Genomic DNA, 18,577 nt, shown 5'->3' with positions numbered 1-18,577 from the left:
CTACAGTCCACTTCGGTGCTCACTTCTTCATTTTCCCTCTGCACCGTTTGAGCTGGTATGTCCAGTTGTGCCAACAGAGACATGGTACTAAATGCTAGCAAGTTGTACATGGTATTAAGACGTGCTTACCTCCCCCTAATGTCTTTGCCTGGTTACTCTCTGACTGGCACGACAAACCTGAGATTTTAGTTTCTTATTTTGGGCCTAATTCAATGCTTTCTTATGGTGAAAAGAAAATAAGATTATTTATGGATATAAACTTCACTATGTAAGCTATATAGGAGCTTACAAGTTTTATTTGTTTATAAGCTCATAAGTTTAAGTTATTATATTCAGTATATTAATATTATATATTGTAATTATATTGATACAATATTTTAATGCATTTTACTTAAGTATATAATTTTATAAGTTCAAAGTTCACCAATTCTACACAAAAAATACTACCTAGAAAGTAAAAGACTTCGGGCTTATTTTACTTTCATTTCCTACTACTATTTTTAATAGCATATCATCTGCAATTTAAACAGTGGAACAAAAACTACAATGATGCAGTGATTTGGTGATAATGAATGGCAAACAATGATTTAGTCTGCTTGACTTTGAGATGACCATATTGCTCAGAGAACAGAAGCTGCAAATGTTACGCAAATCATTCTAAAAGAGTACAAGCAAAATGGTTTCTACCACACTATTATGTGTTCTGCATGTGACATATAATTAACAAAAATGTTTTTAGAACTTTTTAAAATAGAAGGAGGCAGTTTGAATGCAAACCACATCTTAGTCTTAACTACAGTCTTGTAAATATGTGGCTGATATTTTCCATCAAGATGTTTCAGGAATCAAGGATCATTCCAGAAGTAGAGAGACTGCCTGTGACAATACTGCATTGCTTAAACGGAAAGCACTTTAAATCAAACATCTGAAAACTGGAAAACTATAGCCACAATTAGAGAGCAAAACAGGTGATGAATGATGTCGGGAACCAAAACTGGTCAATTGAACTGCAAAAAAACCTCTCAAAGTCTTTTTTTTCCCCCCCCCCCCCAAGAAAGCCAAACCAAACTACACCGAATCACAACATATCTTGCTTAGAAAAAATAGGTGGGAAAAGGAAACAGAGCTACATGGCACAGTTAAATGAACAGTTGTTATATGGCCATCAAAGTCAGGTTTGAGTACTCATTAAAGGCCAGCAGACCGCTGCATACTCTGTCATCAAAAGAAGGAATACATCCTCAAACCCACAGGTCTGACTTCTGTTGATAGTGGAGGTTTTAAGTAGCATTTGTACATACTCTGCTGTAGCTAGCCATACATGAATGTAATTAGGTACACCAAATATTTCACTAATAAAGATTTCTGTATTAGCATACAGATTTAGTGACTATCCTTTTTGATTACTGCCACGCAAATCTGTATTTCATTACAATATAAACCATTTCCACAGGTGGTTTTTAAAAGAACACTGCATAACAGCATTTGTGTAAGGAGACATGTATATCATAAAACTGATGTTTTGGATATGCTTGGCTTTTTCTTTTTTTTCCTTAAAGATGAGTCAAGATTCTGGAAATTAATTTTCAGAGTGGAATACCATCCCAGGTGTACCTGTAAGTTTAATTCAAGCTTTCTCATATTACTACATACACACTACACGCTCTGTTAAATAAGATGTTAATTTGATCCAGAGTTGTTTTTTGCAAACATTGACCACTGCACCTAAGCTTCACTATAGCTGCAGAATGTGCACTATAATACATCCCCTATGAATGGATTTCAGTGACCTTGGGCTGAAAATGAACCTATGTCTGAAGAAAATGACAGTTAATGTATTCAGTGTTTCCACAATTCTCCAAATAAGGATTTTTCCTTACTGAAGGCAAACTACACAAAAGTATTCAGTCTTTAAAAAAAAACCAACAAAAGACAAAGAAGACAAATGCACCCTGAAATGAGTTATTTAGATATGTTTAAACTGAAAACAGTTAAGCACATGGGTATGACATTCGGCAATGTCTTATCTTTAGTTTGTCAAGGTTTTTAAATCCCTCTTGAGCTGGAGTACCATTTTTAGCTTGGCTAGGTCAAAATGACACTGAACAATATGAGTGATGACACACTAGACAGCTATATGGACAGAGTTGTCATCAGCAAGCCAGCTGTGCTAACACCTGTATGTCCTGCACAACTGATCTTTAGGAACAAGGATCAAGGAAGTCAGATTACTAGGCCAGGGGAACAAAAGTCATTCATAAAACACTGAAATGAAGAGGTACTAATTTGAGATGGAGGAGGAGAAAAAGTAATCTTTTTACTGCATTTTTTTCTTATCACAGAGAAATAGTAGCTTGTTTCCTACCATAAATTTCTTACAGCAGTCATTTAGAATTTTAATATTCTAATTGGGTTTTCTTCGTGATTTTACTGCATCTACACATACCCACTGTTTCAACAGGCTTGTGATAGGGCCGATTTAGAACAACCAAGGACCACACCAATGAACAGACTTTGAGCACACACACACAAGCAGGCTTCACTCTGTTAATGTGTCTAAACACACAGAAGAACCAGCTCTGGGAGTGACATTAGGCTAGGGAAAAATTTTCAAGTTGAGATCTCTAAAACAAGAGCTTTTAAATCATTATTTAGATAACTAAATAATATGATAGACTATAGATCCCAATTAACTCAGAGAAATGTGGCTGATCAGTACATCTGAAAGTATTAGGTCACATCTACTGAACTCTGATGGTGGCAGCTAACCTAAGCCTCATAACTGTTCTGTTTTTATAAAGCTTGATCAATTTGTGGTCTTCTTGCTGAAACGAACAATTAATGCCACTTACACTGAGTGTTTTTACTCATGTAGTCACTTGTATAAGGACTTAAACCTATTGTAAATTAATTTCTTACAGGCCATAAAACAACCATCATAAGGAAATGCATTTTATTACTACAGACCACATCAGAAATAGCAATCTAATGCTACAACATTGCTAATTCTCAAGTCTCCAGTGGTCCCACCCCATCTCCAGCTGTCTCTTTGTTCTGTATTAAAAACATCATTACATTGGACAAAGAAAGATAATTTTGTCTTTGTATTTTACAAGCATATAACAGGATGGATCATTCAGTGTTCAGATTTTTTTCAGCTGATACAACTGTGGGGCCCAAATCTCATGCATAGCCAGTTTAGGGACATTGTGGAGAAGACAACAGGGGTGGAAAGGGAGCAGCAGTGAAGCAATGACACACAACTGTTGAAGGATTTCAAGGCAGGATGGCTGACAGGTCTGCATGGAAGCTGTTCTGCCAGCTGGTATATGAACCTTTCAATCTGCAGAAATGAAGCGCATTACAGCAGTGGATGAAGAAGAATTTTTCTGATCAAATGCCAAAGGAAAGGAGCACACTAGATAGGTGCTTTGATCCCATGTCAGAATGAGCAGGTTGCTAACTGGTATTGGGAAAGTGATTTTTTTGGGAGGTTTTTTTGTTTTTTACTGACTCATTATCACAGCTCATCAGCCTCGCAGGGTAGTGGGTAACAGTCCAAGCTTGTGACGACACGGTATTTTATTAACCTGTTAAAATGGCCAAATTCTAAGCAACCGGGGCTGGGACAGGCTGAAAACTCTGACTATAAAGCTTGTCAAGACTTTAACAATTAAGAGTACAAGGGGAAACAGAAGCAATTTTCTGTCTCTGTACAGGCTGATTCACTGGGATGACTACCCATGGTAGTGTTCTGCACAGGCAGAGTGTAGACAACAGGGATTTAGGGAGGCTGAAGAAGAGGCAGTTACAGCACCGTACCAAGTGTAGGTGCCCAGGCCCTGGCAGTGGGGGCTGCAGGGCAGCCTCTGTGAGGACAGACTGGGGCTGCCCCGTGCTGGACACAGCCAGTTCAGCCATGACGACACGTGGCTGCCACGTATCAGCCATGATGCTGGCCCCTCTGTGAAAATGTATTTAAGAAAGGACAAAAACCACCACACAGGCAGAGGAGGGAAGAAAGAGTGAGAAACAGCCCTGTGAACACCAAAGTCAGAGAAGAAGCTGGGGGGGGGGCGGGGCAGGGGAAGTGCTTGAGGCACCGGAACAGATATTTCCCTGCAGTCCTTGGAGAGGACCATGCTGGAGCACATATCCACACTGTAGCCCATGGGAGCAGGTGGATAGTTCCTGAAGGAACTGAAGTCCATGGAAAGCCCACGCTGGAGCAGGTGTTCTTCAAGGACTGCAGCCCGTGTGGAGAGCCCACACTGGAGCACAGAAACAGCGTGAGGACAAACGAGCATCAGAGAGGAGTTGTTACGGACTGACTGCAATCACCTGCCCCTGAGGGCATGGGCAGAAGAGTCAGGAGTGAAGCTGAACCTAAAAGGCAGGAGGATGCTAATTATTTTGTCTATCCAAATCTATTTTTGGATATTTGGAAAGCTGCCTGGCGGAAAGAGACCTGGAGGTGCTCGTTGACAGCCGGCTGAATATGAGCCAGCAGTGTGCCCAGGTGGCCAAGAAGGCCAATGCCATCCTGGCCTGTGTCAGAAACAGTGAGGCCAGCAGGAGCAGGGAGGTGATCGTGCCCCTGTACTCGGCTCTGGTGAGGCCGCACCTCGAATACTGTGTTCAGTTTTGGGCCCCTCACTACAAGAAGGACACTGAAGTGCTGGGTGTGTCCAGAGAAGGGCAACGAAGCTGGTGAGGGGTCTGGAGCACAAGTCTTATGAGGAGCGGCTGAGGGAGCTGGGGTTGTTTAGTGTGGAGAAGAGGAGGCTGAGGGGAGACCTCATCGCTCTCTACAAATTACCTGAAAGGGGGTTGCAGAGAGGTGAGGGTTGGTCTCTTCTCCCATGTGACTAGCGACAGAACAAGAGGAAATGGCCTCAAGTTGCACCAGGGGAGGTTCAGGCTAGATAGTAGGAAAAAATTCTTTACTGAGAGAGTGGTGAAATACTGGAACAGGCTGCCCAGGGAGGTGGTGGAGTCACCATCACTGGAGGTGTTCAAAAAACGTGTAGACGTGGCATTGTGGGACATGGTTTAGTGGGCATGGTGGTGTTGGGTTGATGGTTGGCCTTGATGATCTTACAGGTCTTTTCCAACCTTAATGATTCTGTGATTCCTTGATTCTATTTTAATAAATAATTTTCCCTAAGTCAACTCTGTTTTACCTGTGACAGTAACAAGTATGCAATCTCCCCGTCTGTATCTCAACACACAAGCCTTCTCACCTTATTTTGTCCCCCTGTTCTGTTGAGGGGGAGTGAGAGAGCGGCTGGGTGGGCGGCTGGCTGCTGTCCAAGGCTAACCGACCACAAGCACTCAAACTGAGAAGCAATACAAAGGGAAGGCTGAAGATTTTAGCAGAGATAGTGTAGAATTATTTCTTCCACTGAAGGGATTACCATAAATAATAAGTCATTAACTACACATGTTAAAGAATCTAATGTATAAAATGAACAGATTTAATGTCTCTTATTCTGTTTATGCAAACATGGTATTAAGAAGTACAGAAGAAATTAAAAATTAAATACAGTTTATCAACAAGTATAACAACAGTATAATTATAACAAAAATAACTTCTCAACATATTTTTGAGAGGAAAGTGTTTCAAGAAACATTTACTTTTCATACATAAAAAAAGAACTGCAGACGGGTTTTAAAATAAGACATTTACTTCAATGCTTTTTATCTTGATGAGAAGGCTTTTTAAGAAAACTCTTTATGTTTGAACTTCAAGCAGATAGAATTTCTTCCAAGAACTCATCCAGTAAAAATTAATTTATTTCTGTTACCATTTTACATCTGACATTGGGAGTTTTTTTTTAAAGGAATTGATCAAGTCATGGACACAAGTTCTCTAAGTAGCCGATGTTTAAACCTGTTCTACTTTGCTAAGTTTTTCAAGTTTAAGGCTATCTAATAGATTCTAAGGAAGAAAAAAAAATTGCACCTGTTTTTCAAACCTAGATTTTAAAAAAATTCAGCTATTACCTTTTGGTCATCTTTAATATTACGACAATCAAACCGAACCAAAACAAAATCTTCTTGAGGTCCTTTGTTTGCCTTCGGTGGTGGGGGTTTTTTTTTAATTTCTTAAAACATTCACTTTGCACTTTGATATTCGTTTTCAATATCTATATGGTATAAAACCAAGAAAGATCTCTTACTTTAATGTATCAGGAACTCTTGTGCAAATAATCCAGCTCCAGGAGTCAGACGAAGATAGCTAACATGACAAGACCCAGGATAAGACAAAAAATAACCTTCTAAAGAGTATCTTGCAGGTTATGAAGGATATGGAACTAGCTGTTAAAAATATTTTCTGTCTTAGCATAGCACATGCTCAAGTTCTTCAACATTTATGCTTCATAAAAATTCATGATGATTTAAAAAGGTGGCTCTGAAATGTTCTTAAAAGAATCATTCTGGGCACAAGCATGCCCAACCACTTGTTGACAAATCCAAATGTATGATACTAGATTTTCCATCCAGTCACAGGAGGGGCAGCTGTATTAGAAGCATGCATAGATATTGTCTCCTTCAGCTCTGCTTCTTCTTGCTTTGTTTGCTGAATGTTACACACACATACAGCCAAAGGCAGATGATCTAGTACCTGCACTGCTGCCTTCTGGAATTCTTGTAGTGATAGAGTACAGAAAAGAATGAGGTCGCTTTAATGAGTATCAGTGTATACCATCTTATCCTGAGTCTAACTAAGATTACTAAGGATGTCTGTAAAATCCCTCTGAGCTCTATAGGCAAAAATTTAGCATTATGCATTGATACCACAGATCCTGCAAGTGATGCAGTGAAATTTTGTGGATATTTGCTCATGAATACATCAACACAGAAATACCACAATGTTCAATTTCAAACTCCCATAAACATATCTGCAGCTAATAGTAATATTTTTCAACTCCAGATGATTCTGAATTTTATCCATTTTCTTCTGATTCCATTTTTGAAAACAAATGCAGTTCCCAGAATTTCTATGGGGGAAAAGACAGGCTTGGGGTTCCTTTACTAGTATTTCATCTATTTCATCATGTTCTGATTTTTCACTGTGTGAGAAAACTTGATAGTTTACACATAAGCAACATTCATTAATGTTAGATAATTAGCTTCCATTATGATGTAGGGTTTACATTTCAGATATTTCCCAAACAAATATCAATAATTTCCCTTTGTTCTTCTAGAAGAAATGGTATGTCAAATTATGAATGATTTGCAATCAATTCTTTTTAGTTCCTGCTGAACGGAGCATCCTGACATTTCTAATTCTTCTGTTTTCCTCATTCTTTAAGTTGACAAACCAGAAAGGATACATTACTCTGCTACTCAATAACAAGCTACTTGGGCCCAACAACTATGTACATCAAGAACTAAGAAGCAAATGTGGTAACTAAAATTCTCAAAGATAGATGGCAGTTTCTCAACCCATTCACTGCATCAGGACAATCAGTACTAAGCATGTGACCTTCCCTATAAACTTTCCCCAAACATTTCAACCCTTGTGCATATACAGCACTGCTTTCTAAATCAGAATGTAAACTTACAATCCAGAACAATAAATTCTCAAGGCCAAGGACATTACATGTACATGTTACTGTTAAAACACAGCACTTTCTGCATTACGTAGATTTCCCAAGCTTAAAAGAAGCCAGTATGAAGAAGATGGGGACACAAAGGAAGATATTACCTATCAGCGCAGTTTGCTGCAGCTAACACACATGGTTTAGGTACTATCACTTTTTGTGAGCATTGAAGGAAAGAGAAACTTGAAAAAGGTATTTGAAAATCAAACTAACAGCAGTTTTGGTGGACACACAAACTAAAATAAGGAATAGATTCCCATGTTGCTGGGAATTCAAGATGTGATAAGGGAAATGAACACTCCAAGGTAATAAAAACACTTCTTTTGTTCTGTGTTGCTCTGGACTAAAAACAGTTATAAAACAATCAGCCACTAAAGCTTCAGTTAAAAACAGCCCTTTCTCCCAAATAATTAATATATATAGCTTTGTTGGACCTTCAAAGAACACTATATCAGGACAAAATAGTACAAGTCAAAGAGACAACTTAGGACTATTACTCAATTTAAAAAAAGTTTTAAAAAAATATCATAAAAGTTTATGATTACTGGTTAATACTTAGTGTCTTTTCCTTATTTTATTTATCATGTATTGAAAGATTAAAGTAGCATGCACAAAGCCAAATGTCTTATGGCCACCACGTATGTGACCTCACCAGATGACCTCTGCCTTACTCAGCAGAAAGAGTTAACTCAGCAGCAATTACAAATTGTTTGGATGATCAATAGTCTTCACTTGGTAACCAGAAATAGTGCTCAGTGATTGAGGGAAGGAAGGTAGATTTTGTAATAACTTTTATATTAAAAATAAGAAGTCTGTGTACTACAAAATCGTATTTTATTTCACTAAATATGAATAGTTTTGGAGATGAAAGAAATTGAAGGTAGAAACTTAAACTCTAAGGAAAGGAAGTTGCTTTACAACAACTACTAATTGCCTCCATCCCTGGGAATAAGCAGTTGTAAAACCTCAATGTGATTGGAAATACAAATGCAGAGGGAACGCTTCAAATTCCTACCTTATGAAGAGTGGCTTCCACAGTTTTCATATGACAAATAATCAATTCTTTGTCTCTATGACAAGAGGGAAAAAAAAAAAAAGACTAGTTAATAGAACTGAAGCTTTACTGATGTAGAAACTAATTTTCTGCTACTTTATAACCATCATGTCTTTCAAAATAATTGGTGACTCAAACTGCTACGTTTCTATCTCTCCTTTTTGCATCTCCAATGCAAACCCTAAAAAATAGTTCATGGACCACTATTTGGCACATTTCCGTATGAAAGATGCTTCTGTTGTGGATAAGCAATTAAACTGGCTGTATTTACAGGCATATCAATGAACAGCTATCGTGTTCTTGGAGAAGAAATCTGGCGTCTTGGATAAAAAGGGCATGTTGAATGGAGTTCCAGCTCCACCAGGAAAAGATTACATCCTCCTACCGGATAACACTGACAAATTCTATGTTTTTCATCAATTATATGGGCCTAATAACTATGTACTTATATGCATCTAAGTCTTCCTGTCTTCTCTAAACCTGAACATTCCACTGGTCCTTTTCCAAAAGAAGTCCAGGCAAGGAACCTATCCTTACAAAACAGAAGCTTAGAGAATGAAATACTACTCTCATGCCTTTTTGTAGATTAGGGCTTCAGTAAGAAAGACAACTTTGATCCGTTATGCTGTCATAAAAAAACTTGATCTCATCTGATGCATTGACAGAAATGGAATTAAATTTGCATAATACCATATGACTATGGAGAACAGGACAGCGTGACCAACAAAACACCATAGGAAATCAAACTGAATCTATGCTAGAAAAGCTGGTACACCTTAATATTCCAGGACTGCCTTTACCTTGCCAGCTATGTGACTATTTTGTTGGAGCTCTTACAGTTCCTAAAACAGAAGTCAAAACCATGGTGTTCTTCTGCCTGGAATGACCGCTGCTTCCTCATTTCTTGATTCATACTACCCTAACACCAAATACAGGAAGGTGGCCAGAGAAGTAGGATTGCCTTTTACACTCCTAGTAAAGCTGTCACAGAGATTTTTCTCTTTTCAGGATCCTGCCTTTCTTTGGACTAGATTGACAGGGACATGTTGCTCACCCTCTCTGCTGGCCTCATTTATGTAGCAACTGCTATTTGTCTGGGTGAAGTCAGTTCTAGAGAGCCAGTTCAACACCATGAATTTCTCAATTAGTTACTGACATAGAAGTCAGCCTGCTCCTCGCATGTTTTCAGGTGTTCATCATAAAAAGGAAAGTACCTTTAGATGGAATTTCGGACCCAGGTTAATAGGTGGTCCCAAGGTTCTTTTTTTTGAGAACGGAAAGCCCTCTGGCTATGGTTGATTTATTATCTTAAAGTGACATCTTAAAATAAAAGTCTGGTAATATTTGTTTATAGCACCTAGGAAAAAAGTTTAAAAAAATGAATCTATTGCACCCCTACATGCCAGGATCCACATTTTGTTTAATCTTTATTTCATATATTTATCAAATCCTACAGGTGTAAGGGAAATTGGAATAGGATCATGGAACTATTCTTTAAGATTATTATCCAGAAATGTAGTTCAGGCATGAGGAACATGCTTTACATCACCTTTCACACAATAGCTGGGGTAACAGTTTGATACGAGGTTTCTATCTAGCAAAGAAATGACCAAAAATTTCTAAAAATTTACTAAATTTCTGTCAAGTTCTCTGCTATCAGACACTTATTAATACTGCTTCATACTCTGGAGGAAAGTGGAACAGAACTGCTGGCCACGACTGCAAGAAAATCAAGATAGTCATTCTCAGAATGAGCCAGCTATCTTGCTATCCTTTAAAGCTGTCCAAAAGAACTTGAAAGGCAGCCATGCATTGCTTACAATCACTCATATTATCGAAGATGTTTTAAAATAAGATTTTCTGGACAACAGTAAGGTCTATTTCACCTATTTTGTATATATGTTCCAAATGGAAAAAAAGACATTTGTTATGAAGAGCTGGTAGTACAATAAATGGTATTGGTTTTTTCTTTGTCAATATTCAACTCCTATATGCAGAAATAAAACCAATTTAAAAACCATTTCATGTTAAAATAACCTTTTCTGAATATAAGAAGGGCCACAGGGAATGGTCTTTACTGGAGCGTGTAAAATAGGTTGGGGCAGGATGAAAATGGGCAAGCTTTCCAGAACAACTCCCTCTTCAGGTCACATCTGCTTTAATACACTCATACTAAATAGCATTTGTCATTTTAATTAGCTTGTTAAACATTTCACTGATAACTATATTAATTACATTATTTCACTTGTGCATAAAACCCTTAAAGCTTCTAAGCTATTGTTCTTCAGAGGTCAAATGTATCCCAGGTATAATGCGAAATACTAATTTTAAATTAAACTTTTTTTAAATGTTAGCCATGGATCAACAATATTGAAAGTACATACTACAATAAGAGTAATAAATCTTTGCAGACTCTGTTATCTATCTTTTTATCTGACCATATGAATGTAAGAGTTCAGTAATAATCTCATTCAAGTTAATGGAACACCTTTTGACTACCAATCTTTTCAAGATTGTCCCTGAACATTTCCTTCCACTCTACAGGTTATGGTATAAAAAGGGGGTTTATGTCTAAATCCCAAACTTTCTGAAATCAGCTGAAAGATCTGTCCTGTTCCACAGTAAGACTAGGTCCAAAATGAGTTTCAGCCCCTTTGGCAGCTAAGACCTGCCACCCAGCTGACGTTTCTGTCTTTATTATAAATAAATTGTTGTCTCTATAAAAAGATGACATGCAAATAGAGAAAAAAAGCAATCATTTCTTAAATAAACAGAGCATTAGGGATCTGCCAAAGAGATGCTGTTAAATCAGAAAGATAACTGGCAAACAAAAATGCCCACACTATTTCAGGACGCAGATTCTGGAGCACTATTATGGGATAACTACAGAAAACATACCATCTAGTATCTTGAACTAACAGTTTTCTTTTTAGAAGACTGAATTTCAAAGAGAGACAGAAGTACTTTTGTTTTCTAGCATTACATTAGCCAGGGCTAAAACCCTGTGCATGAAAGTAAGAATTGATCTTTTGTCCGTTTTAAGTGATCTCCCCAAGGTCCCAGCACTCACTTCACTGCCATGCAGAGGGCACTCTCTGCATCATGGATGCTCTCTTTAAGTCGACACTTGTCCTGCTCCAGCTGGGTAAGAAGTCTATTGAGCTGACGTAAAGATTGATCTTTTCTTCTCAGCTCCATCTTCGCCTCAGAGAGCCTCTGTAAGCAGACAAAAAGCAGAGTTACTTGTCAGCCCCAATAATTAACTTCAGTTTATGCCATAGGCTATTAAACAAAGTGGAAACAGACTGACTGTGAAGTACATTTGGACCATTACATACCAAGGTTTTATGAATTCTCTAGCAAAAATATTACTAACTCAGAACCCCTCAGTTTTTAGTATATTGCCTAGGTACAAATATGTTTTATAAAATAAAGTGATTGTTGATCAAACAGGTACATATGCTATGCTATAGGTACTATATTTACAAATACCAGATCTAAACACAGTGGAAATAATCAAGAGTACAGCATTAAAGAGAACAGAATACTCTCAAAACTTAATTTAAAATTAACGTTAAAAGAATTCACAAAGAAAGAAAGGGAATAAACAAAGTAGTATTTATTTAAATATTCTGCACTATTCAGAAATTTCAGGATTAAAAAAGTAATCTAATATTCTCTGTGAGTGCATTAACTACAGTTTTGCTGGAGTTCTTGCTAAGAATAAATCACTTTTTTATGGCACTTTCACTGTTTTAACATTAGTTTTTAATATGCAAAATAGTACATGTATTTTGTTTAATGTTTGTCTCTGGCTTAGAATTAATACAACATACTTTAAATCAATTCTGATTAATCCAATAGATGACAAACAGCACACAGGACTAATTAATACAGAACCTGGCTAGCTGCTACTTCTTTCTGCTGGGATAAATCAATACTTTTATAGACTGCAGTATTAATAATATGATTTCATAGTTTGCTAAATGTTACATTTTACTTAGAAGCTGTTAATTGTCTTTTTAGAAAGAAACAATAATAGGTGGCTATAAACATTCTTTTAGAAAATGCAAATTCCCTGACAGATTCTAAACCAATATAGAAGGATAGAGAAGGCTGCACAGTTGCACGACCGAGCTCTTGCACCTTGTTTTCAAATTTTATGGATATGTTTTCTGCTTAAGTTCTTAAGAATGTTAACACTCTGCATAACTTGTACTTAGGAGTACTTGACCTGGAATATGGAACACGGAGAATCTGTATTATGCTGTGGATATGTATTAAGAACAGTATATACAAAAGGCTGATAAAAATTTGTAGGGCACTGAAAACGCAACTAATTTGAAAAAGCTTCAGACCTAGCCAAAAGCCAATGGCACTTCAAAAAACAATATGCCAGAGAAAATTTCTATAAAATAACAAAGTACAGCATAACACTGCATAATCCTGCAAATAAACCAAAATCTGTGGATTGGCGTAAGTTTTCTTCAAACATTTCTCAAGACAAAAAAGCAAACAGTTATTTCAACAGTGTATTTGGAAGGTACAGCACCACCACCTGAACTCTCTGTTCAGCAATTTACAAAATCCAGGCTGAGATTAATCATTGCTATTAAATCAAAACCAACAAACAAACAAACAAACAAAAAACCAAAAACAAAACAAAAAACAAACAAAAACAAACAAACAAACAAACAAAAAAACCCCAAAAAAACCCCACCACCCCACAGGTGTTTGTTTAAGAAACTCTAAACCCCAGAAACGTATTAGTCTTGCTCAAATTACTGCAGGCTGAGTAACTCTGTTTTGCCTATTACATCATTACTCGAATACTTGAATACTGAACACCTCAAATACTGTGTTCAGTTTTGGGCCCCTCACTAGAAGAAGGACATTGAGGTGCTGGAGCGTGTCCAGAGAAGGGCAACGAAGCTGGTGAGGGGTCTGGAGCACAAGTCTTATGAGGAGCGGCTGAGGGAACTGGGGTTGTTCAGTCTGGAGAAGAGGAGGCTGAGGGGAGACCTCATCGCTCTCTACAAATTACCTGAAAGGGGGTTGCAGAGAGGTGGGTGTTGGTCTCTTCTCCCATGTAACTAGCAATAGTACGAGAGAAAATGGCCTCAAGTTGTGCCAGGGGAGGTTTAGACTGGATATTAGCAAAAGTTTCTTTACTGAGAGAGTGGTGAGACACTGGAATAATCTGCCCAGGGAAGTGGTGGAGTCACCATCACTGGAGGTGTTCAAAAAACGTGTAGACATGGCACTTCGAGACATGGTTTAGTGGGCATGGTGGTGTTGGTTGATGGTTGGATTTGATGATCTTGCAGGTCTTTTCCAACCTTAATGATTCTGTGTGATACTTTCAATAAAGAATGCTATTTTTCACCTAAGAAAAGATAAACAGATAGATCTCATTCTTCCACTGTGTTATTAGCACAAAGATAGCCAAAACCAGAAGTGTTGCTTTCAGATATCCTACCCTAATGCCACCCTCAGTTACTGAAGTCCTGTCTGAACAGATGAATTTATGAATTATCAGATTTTCAGAAAAGTTATTTCCAAGAAACCAGATGTGGATTCACAAGGATAAAAGGAGCAGTCTTAAATTAAAGAACAAAGAACATTATCTTATTCCCTTTATTGTGTTTACTGTTTGTTTGTTTTAGGCTAAGTTAGCATTGAGGAATCAGCTCTGGAAACTAAGTCAAATTCTTCCCCACCCATATTCCCATCTTTTCACAAACAAAATTTATTAAACAGAGAAGAATGTCATTGGTGCCAATGCTTTGTCCACCCCACTTTCCCATCTGATTGAAAAACCCATTTTTAAGATGCAGTCACAGGACTGAGCTCTGGACGATGTAGAATAGATAATTCTGCTAACATGTTGATGCAAGCAACTTTTGCTGTAGAGGCTGCTGGAACAAAGTCTGGCTCCAAGATTCTAGTGGTCTAAATGAGTGAAGAAAGACAGGATAATAGGAACATTATGCATATTTATTTCATGTTTATTAAATAGCTATCCTTCTAGAGGGGCTGAAGAGTTGTCTGCTCCCGCATAAAGCTCTCACCACTGAACACAAATGGTGAAGACACCAACTAGGTGTCAAAATCTTCTGGAAGCTGCTAACTAATCTTGCTTACCAAATGCAAGCGCAGGCCTATTAATGAGGCAATAACAGGGACAAAAGCATGAAGCCTAACTCTTTGAGAGGCATGGCCAGCAATCCACACTAGCTGGTGGTGAAGCAATATAAAATGAAATGCCACACTGAACAGCTGCTTTATTATATTCAACACTTTCACCATTTGGAGATTTCTCCAAAGGATTCAGGCTTTACCTATCAATAATATTGCAATATGTAAACTGACTTTAGCTCTCTAAAAGCAGTTTCGGCATTCACTTGAAGCTCCTTGCTACTGTGGGTTAAAGTCAAGCCTTGGAAATTGCTCAAATACAGTGTGGAGTATTCTGAAGTAATGGCTGCTATGCCTCTCTTTTTTTCCTTCTTCAGATTGATCTAATTAAAACCCTTGATAAACTTTATGGACTCTAATATTTCCAGCTGAGTGACTGAAACCAAGAGGGTGTGCCTCAAGGCAGCAAGGCAACAATGATAAGCAGCAGGTTAGCCACTAATTTCTCAGCCAGGGTAGATTGTGAAAGTGTGATGTTCTGATATCCAAGAAAGTGTTCAGGAGAGAATAGGATAAATCAAGTTTAATAACTCTGCTCCTAATTGTTCCCTCAATGCTCCACTCTAATTACTTGGAGAACTCTCCTGACTGTCACCTGATATTAAGTTGTTGGAGGCTGAGTGTGGAGCAGTGAGATAATCAATAAACATTTAGTGGGGAGAAGAATGAAGATCCCGTTAAGCAGTGGGAACCTGCAGCACCCAAAGCCCTTCTGCTCATGAGAAAACCTATGGGAGAGCCATAGTGATTGCAAAGCAATAATCCAAAGCACTGTTTTTAGGCCTTGAGGCCTTTAGGCAACAGTACATTTGAGAAAAAAAGGTTAACACGGTCACCCTAATTACAGCCCATTTTCACATTCTTCATATATAAGCGAAGACAAGCCAATTAGGTAGAAAGGAAGATAAGGGAAGTTTTATTTGTATACTAATTAAACCCCTGATGAAATTAAAGGAAAAACATACAGCTCTGTAATTGTGTCTGAGAAAGGTCACTTCAGGTTCAGTTATCAGAAAAGCACAGCCTTGAGATATTTCACTTAATCCACAATATAGCCCTTATTTTGCTCCCCAGGTCTTGGTATTTACAAAAATAAGAAAATTTCAAAACCTGATAATGCATTTATCTTGAAATGTTTTCTGTGGACAATTACAATTGTTAGAAAGTTGAGGCTAAACATGATAAGAAGAATGAAGGTTTTAAAAACCTACTATGTCTGCACATAGTTCCGTGAAGATGCTGAGCTTTCACTTTAAGCACAAGTGTTTCTGAACCAACTTCGAAGCCAAACTCCAATTTATTGACATTCTGTAAAATGCCAGTTATCTGTTTTGTTCAGATGTTTAGGCATTCAGGTTGTAATTCAGACGTCACTGCACTCCTTCCTCTACAGTCCACCAAAATCTCATAGATTAGTTGAGTTTTCACCAGAATCCTTAAAAGGTGTTCCCTTTAGTGATATTTTAGATTTAGGCTTTTTTCCCCATAAACTGAGCATGAAAAACCATTTGTTGGAGAGAAAAGCAAGTAACTGATAGCACAGAAGAAAAACCTCATTGGATGTCTGTTGGCTGGGTCCTTCCACAAATAATTTTAACAAGCTTAGGCTTTACAGTGAGGAATCTCTGTTTTCAAAACCAATTACAAAAATAAATCAAAGTTTAACATTGTCATTCTTTACACACAAAAAAGCACTCTATTCAAAAGATAACAGATGGACAATCATTCTAGTCATACAGTTTAAATTCATGCAAAGCATGTGTGACACATTTATACTGAGAGCATATTTTCCAAGATCAACTAAAGCTAGATCAAACTGCTTACTAAATTAGATTTAAATTACACAAACACAACACAGCAGTACAAGGTATGCAAAAATACTGCAGTATGTGTATTATGAACTTCTTTGTGAAATTAAAGATTTTGTCTTCAGGATGAAGTTTTATATTTTCCATTTAGATGCAAAATATTAGATTTTAAAAGACCTGTACACTGAATATATCCTGAAAACTGTCCTACACATGTAACTAATAAAATTTCACAATGAAAAAAAGAATACAAAGTATAGCCACCATCCATTCCTCCACCAGTTGAAACACACTTCCTACTGTCCCTGTTGGCAAATACAATCTTCAGGATGGTCTCTGAGTGCCCCTCAAAAGACAGTCTACAGATAACCTAGAGAAATCTGTTACCTTCAAACAGTCCAAATCCAAAAGGTACAAAAAGTCACATTAATATTTTATGTCAACTGTATTTTTAGTGTACATGACTGCAATGCAAACCAAATTACATTAGCTCAAACTATAGAGCTGAATTTCCACAGGATGTTTTCTGAAAAGAATTCTTACTTATCAATAACAACTCAAATGAAACTTCTTCTATCAAAAGAGGAGATTAAAAATCTCAGGAAAAAAGTTCTGTGGCAAAAAAAAAAATTTGTAACAGACACTTCTCATTGATACATAAAAAAAAACATCTAAGACATACATTTAGAGCTATGTCAACAAATAAGATGGATTTACACTTCTCAACTGGAAATCCAATTGCAGTATCAACATACTATATATATGGATTCACTGTGTGTTTCATCATGGCTGCAGTAGTGTCTTAAAACAGTTTGAAATGAACTCCATGTGGCTGTTCTGGTCTTGCAAAGCAGAGCTAACCTGAGGCTGACCACCCATGACACCCCTTCAATAACAAATGCTTTCACATGCCCTTTACAGTTCTCTAGGAAAAGAAATGTACTCAAAAGGACATTTGAATGATCTGTATCTGCTTTGCAGAAAAAGCAGTGATTTTTTTTTAACCTCTTTGCTACCGGACCCTCATCCTGACAGCAGCAATCTGTTCATATGCTGGCATTCTGAGAAAGGACATACCCGATGACTCTTCTCTGAAGTATGTGATGTAGTATGGAAGCAGTTAAACATAGCTTACAGATCACAGTCTATCTAACAAAGTGCACAATGGCTCTTCATGAAAGAGCCCTGTGTAATGAGGTCACAGAGTATGAGTGGGTCTGCTAAGCAAAACAGTAATGCCAACCAGCACCATGATTTTAATAAATAACCAACAAAATACTCATGAATTAAGGGATACTTGCAGACATATTTTCACATTTCTGACACAATGTCAAACACAATTGCTTATGATTGTTTTATATAAGAAACCCTCATAATATTGGAACACAAACCATGCTAATAGTAGAAAGCTTTAGCCAAATCAGTATCATAAAAAAGTCAAGCAATCATCTAAAGAAAATTACAAATTAAATGGTGGCGCAAGTACCTTAAAAAGCACCTGAGGTAAACAGTTACTCTACAAGATCTGGAATCTAAGTATTAAGAAACATTTCAATAAAAATTTATTTGAGAGTCACTCAGTGGATTGGACGGGAAAAATGCACATTTTCACCTTGCAAGAGATTTTTCTTACAAAAGTAATTTGAAATTGTAGGCACTCACATCGTGAAAGCGAATGCTGTTACCTATGTATGTCTAGACAACAGTCCAGTTATTGACTGAAGCACAGCTCTCAGACATCCAAGCAAGTTTAGGTACCACAAGCATTCTACCTGCAGTGGTTCAGGCTGGATTACAGTGCCTCAAAGACTTAAAGCTAGGTTTAATATCTCTGTGCTACAATGCAGACTTGTTTCTCAAGAGAAAATCTATTCTGATCAACAAGAAAGGAATGTATTTTTCAAATG

At 37.4% G+C, this 18,577-nt stretch overlaps 1 protein-coding gene across 1 annotated transcript in view; it reads right to left on the bottom strand.

The window, feature by feature from the left end:
* Positions 1-18,577, bottom strand: part of CCDC171 (coiled-coil domain containing 171) — a 152,607-nt gene that overhangs the window by 47,200 nt on the left and 86,830 nt on the right. Inside the window, exons 21-22 of the mRNA XM_059833463.1 lie at positions 11,735-11,880; positions 8,626-8,680 (exon numbers count right to left, since the gene is read on the bottom strand). Coding sequence (XP_059689446.1) covers positions 8,626-8,680; positions 11,735-11,880 — 201 coding nt within the window. The remainder of the gene's footprint in view (positions 1-8,625; positions 8,681-11,734; positions 11,881-18,577) is intronic.

Source organism: Gavia stellata, chromosome Z (assembly GCF_030936135.1).
Source record: "Gavia stellata isolate bGavSte3 chromosome Z, bGavSte3.hap2, whole genome shotgun sequence".
Taxonomy (NCBI): Eukaryota; Metazoa; Chordata; class Aves; order Gaviiformes; family Gaviidae; genus Gavia; species Gavia stellata.
The sequence above is the reverse complement of the archived record's forward strand: the minus strand, read 5'-3'. Positions and strand labels throughout refer to the sequence as shown.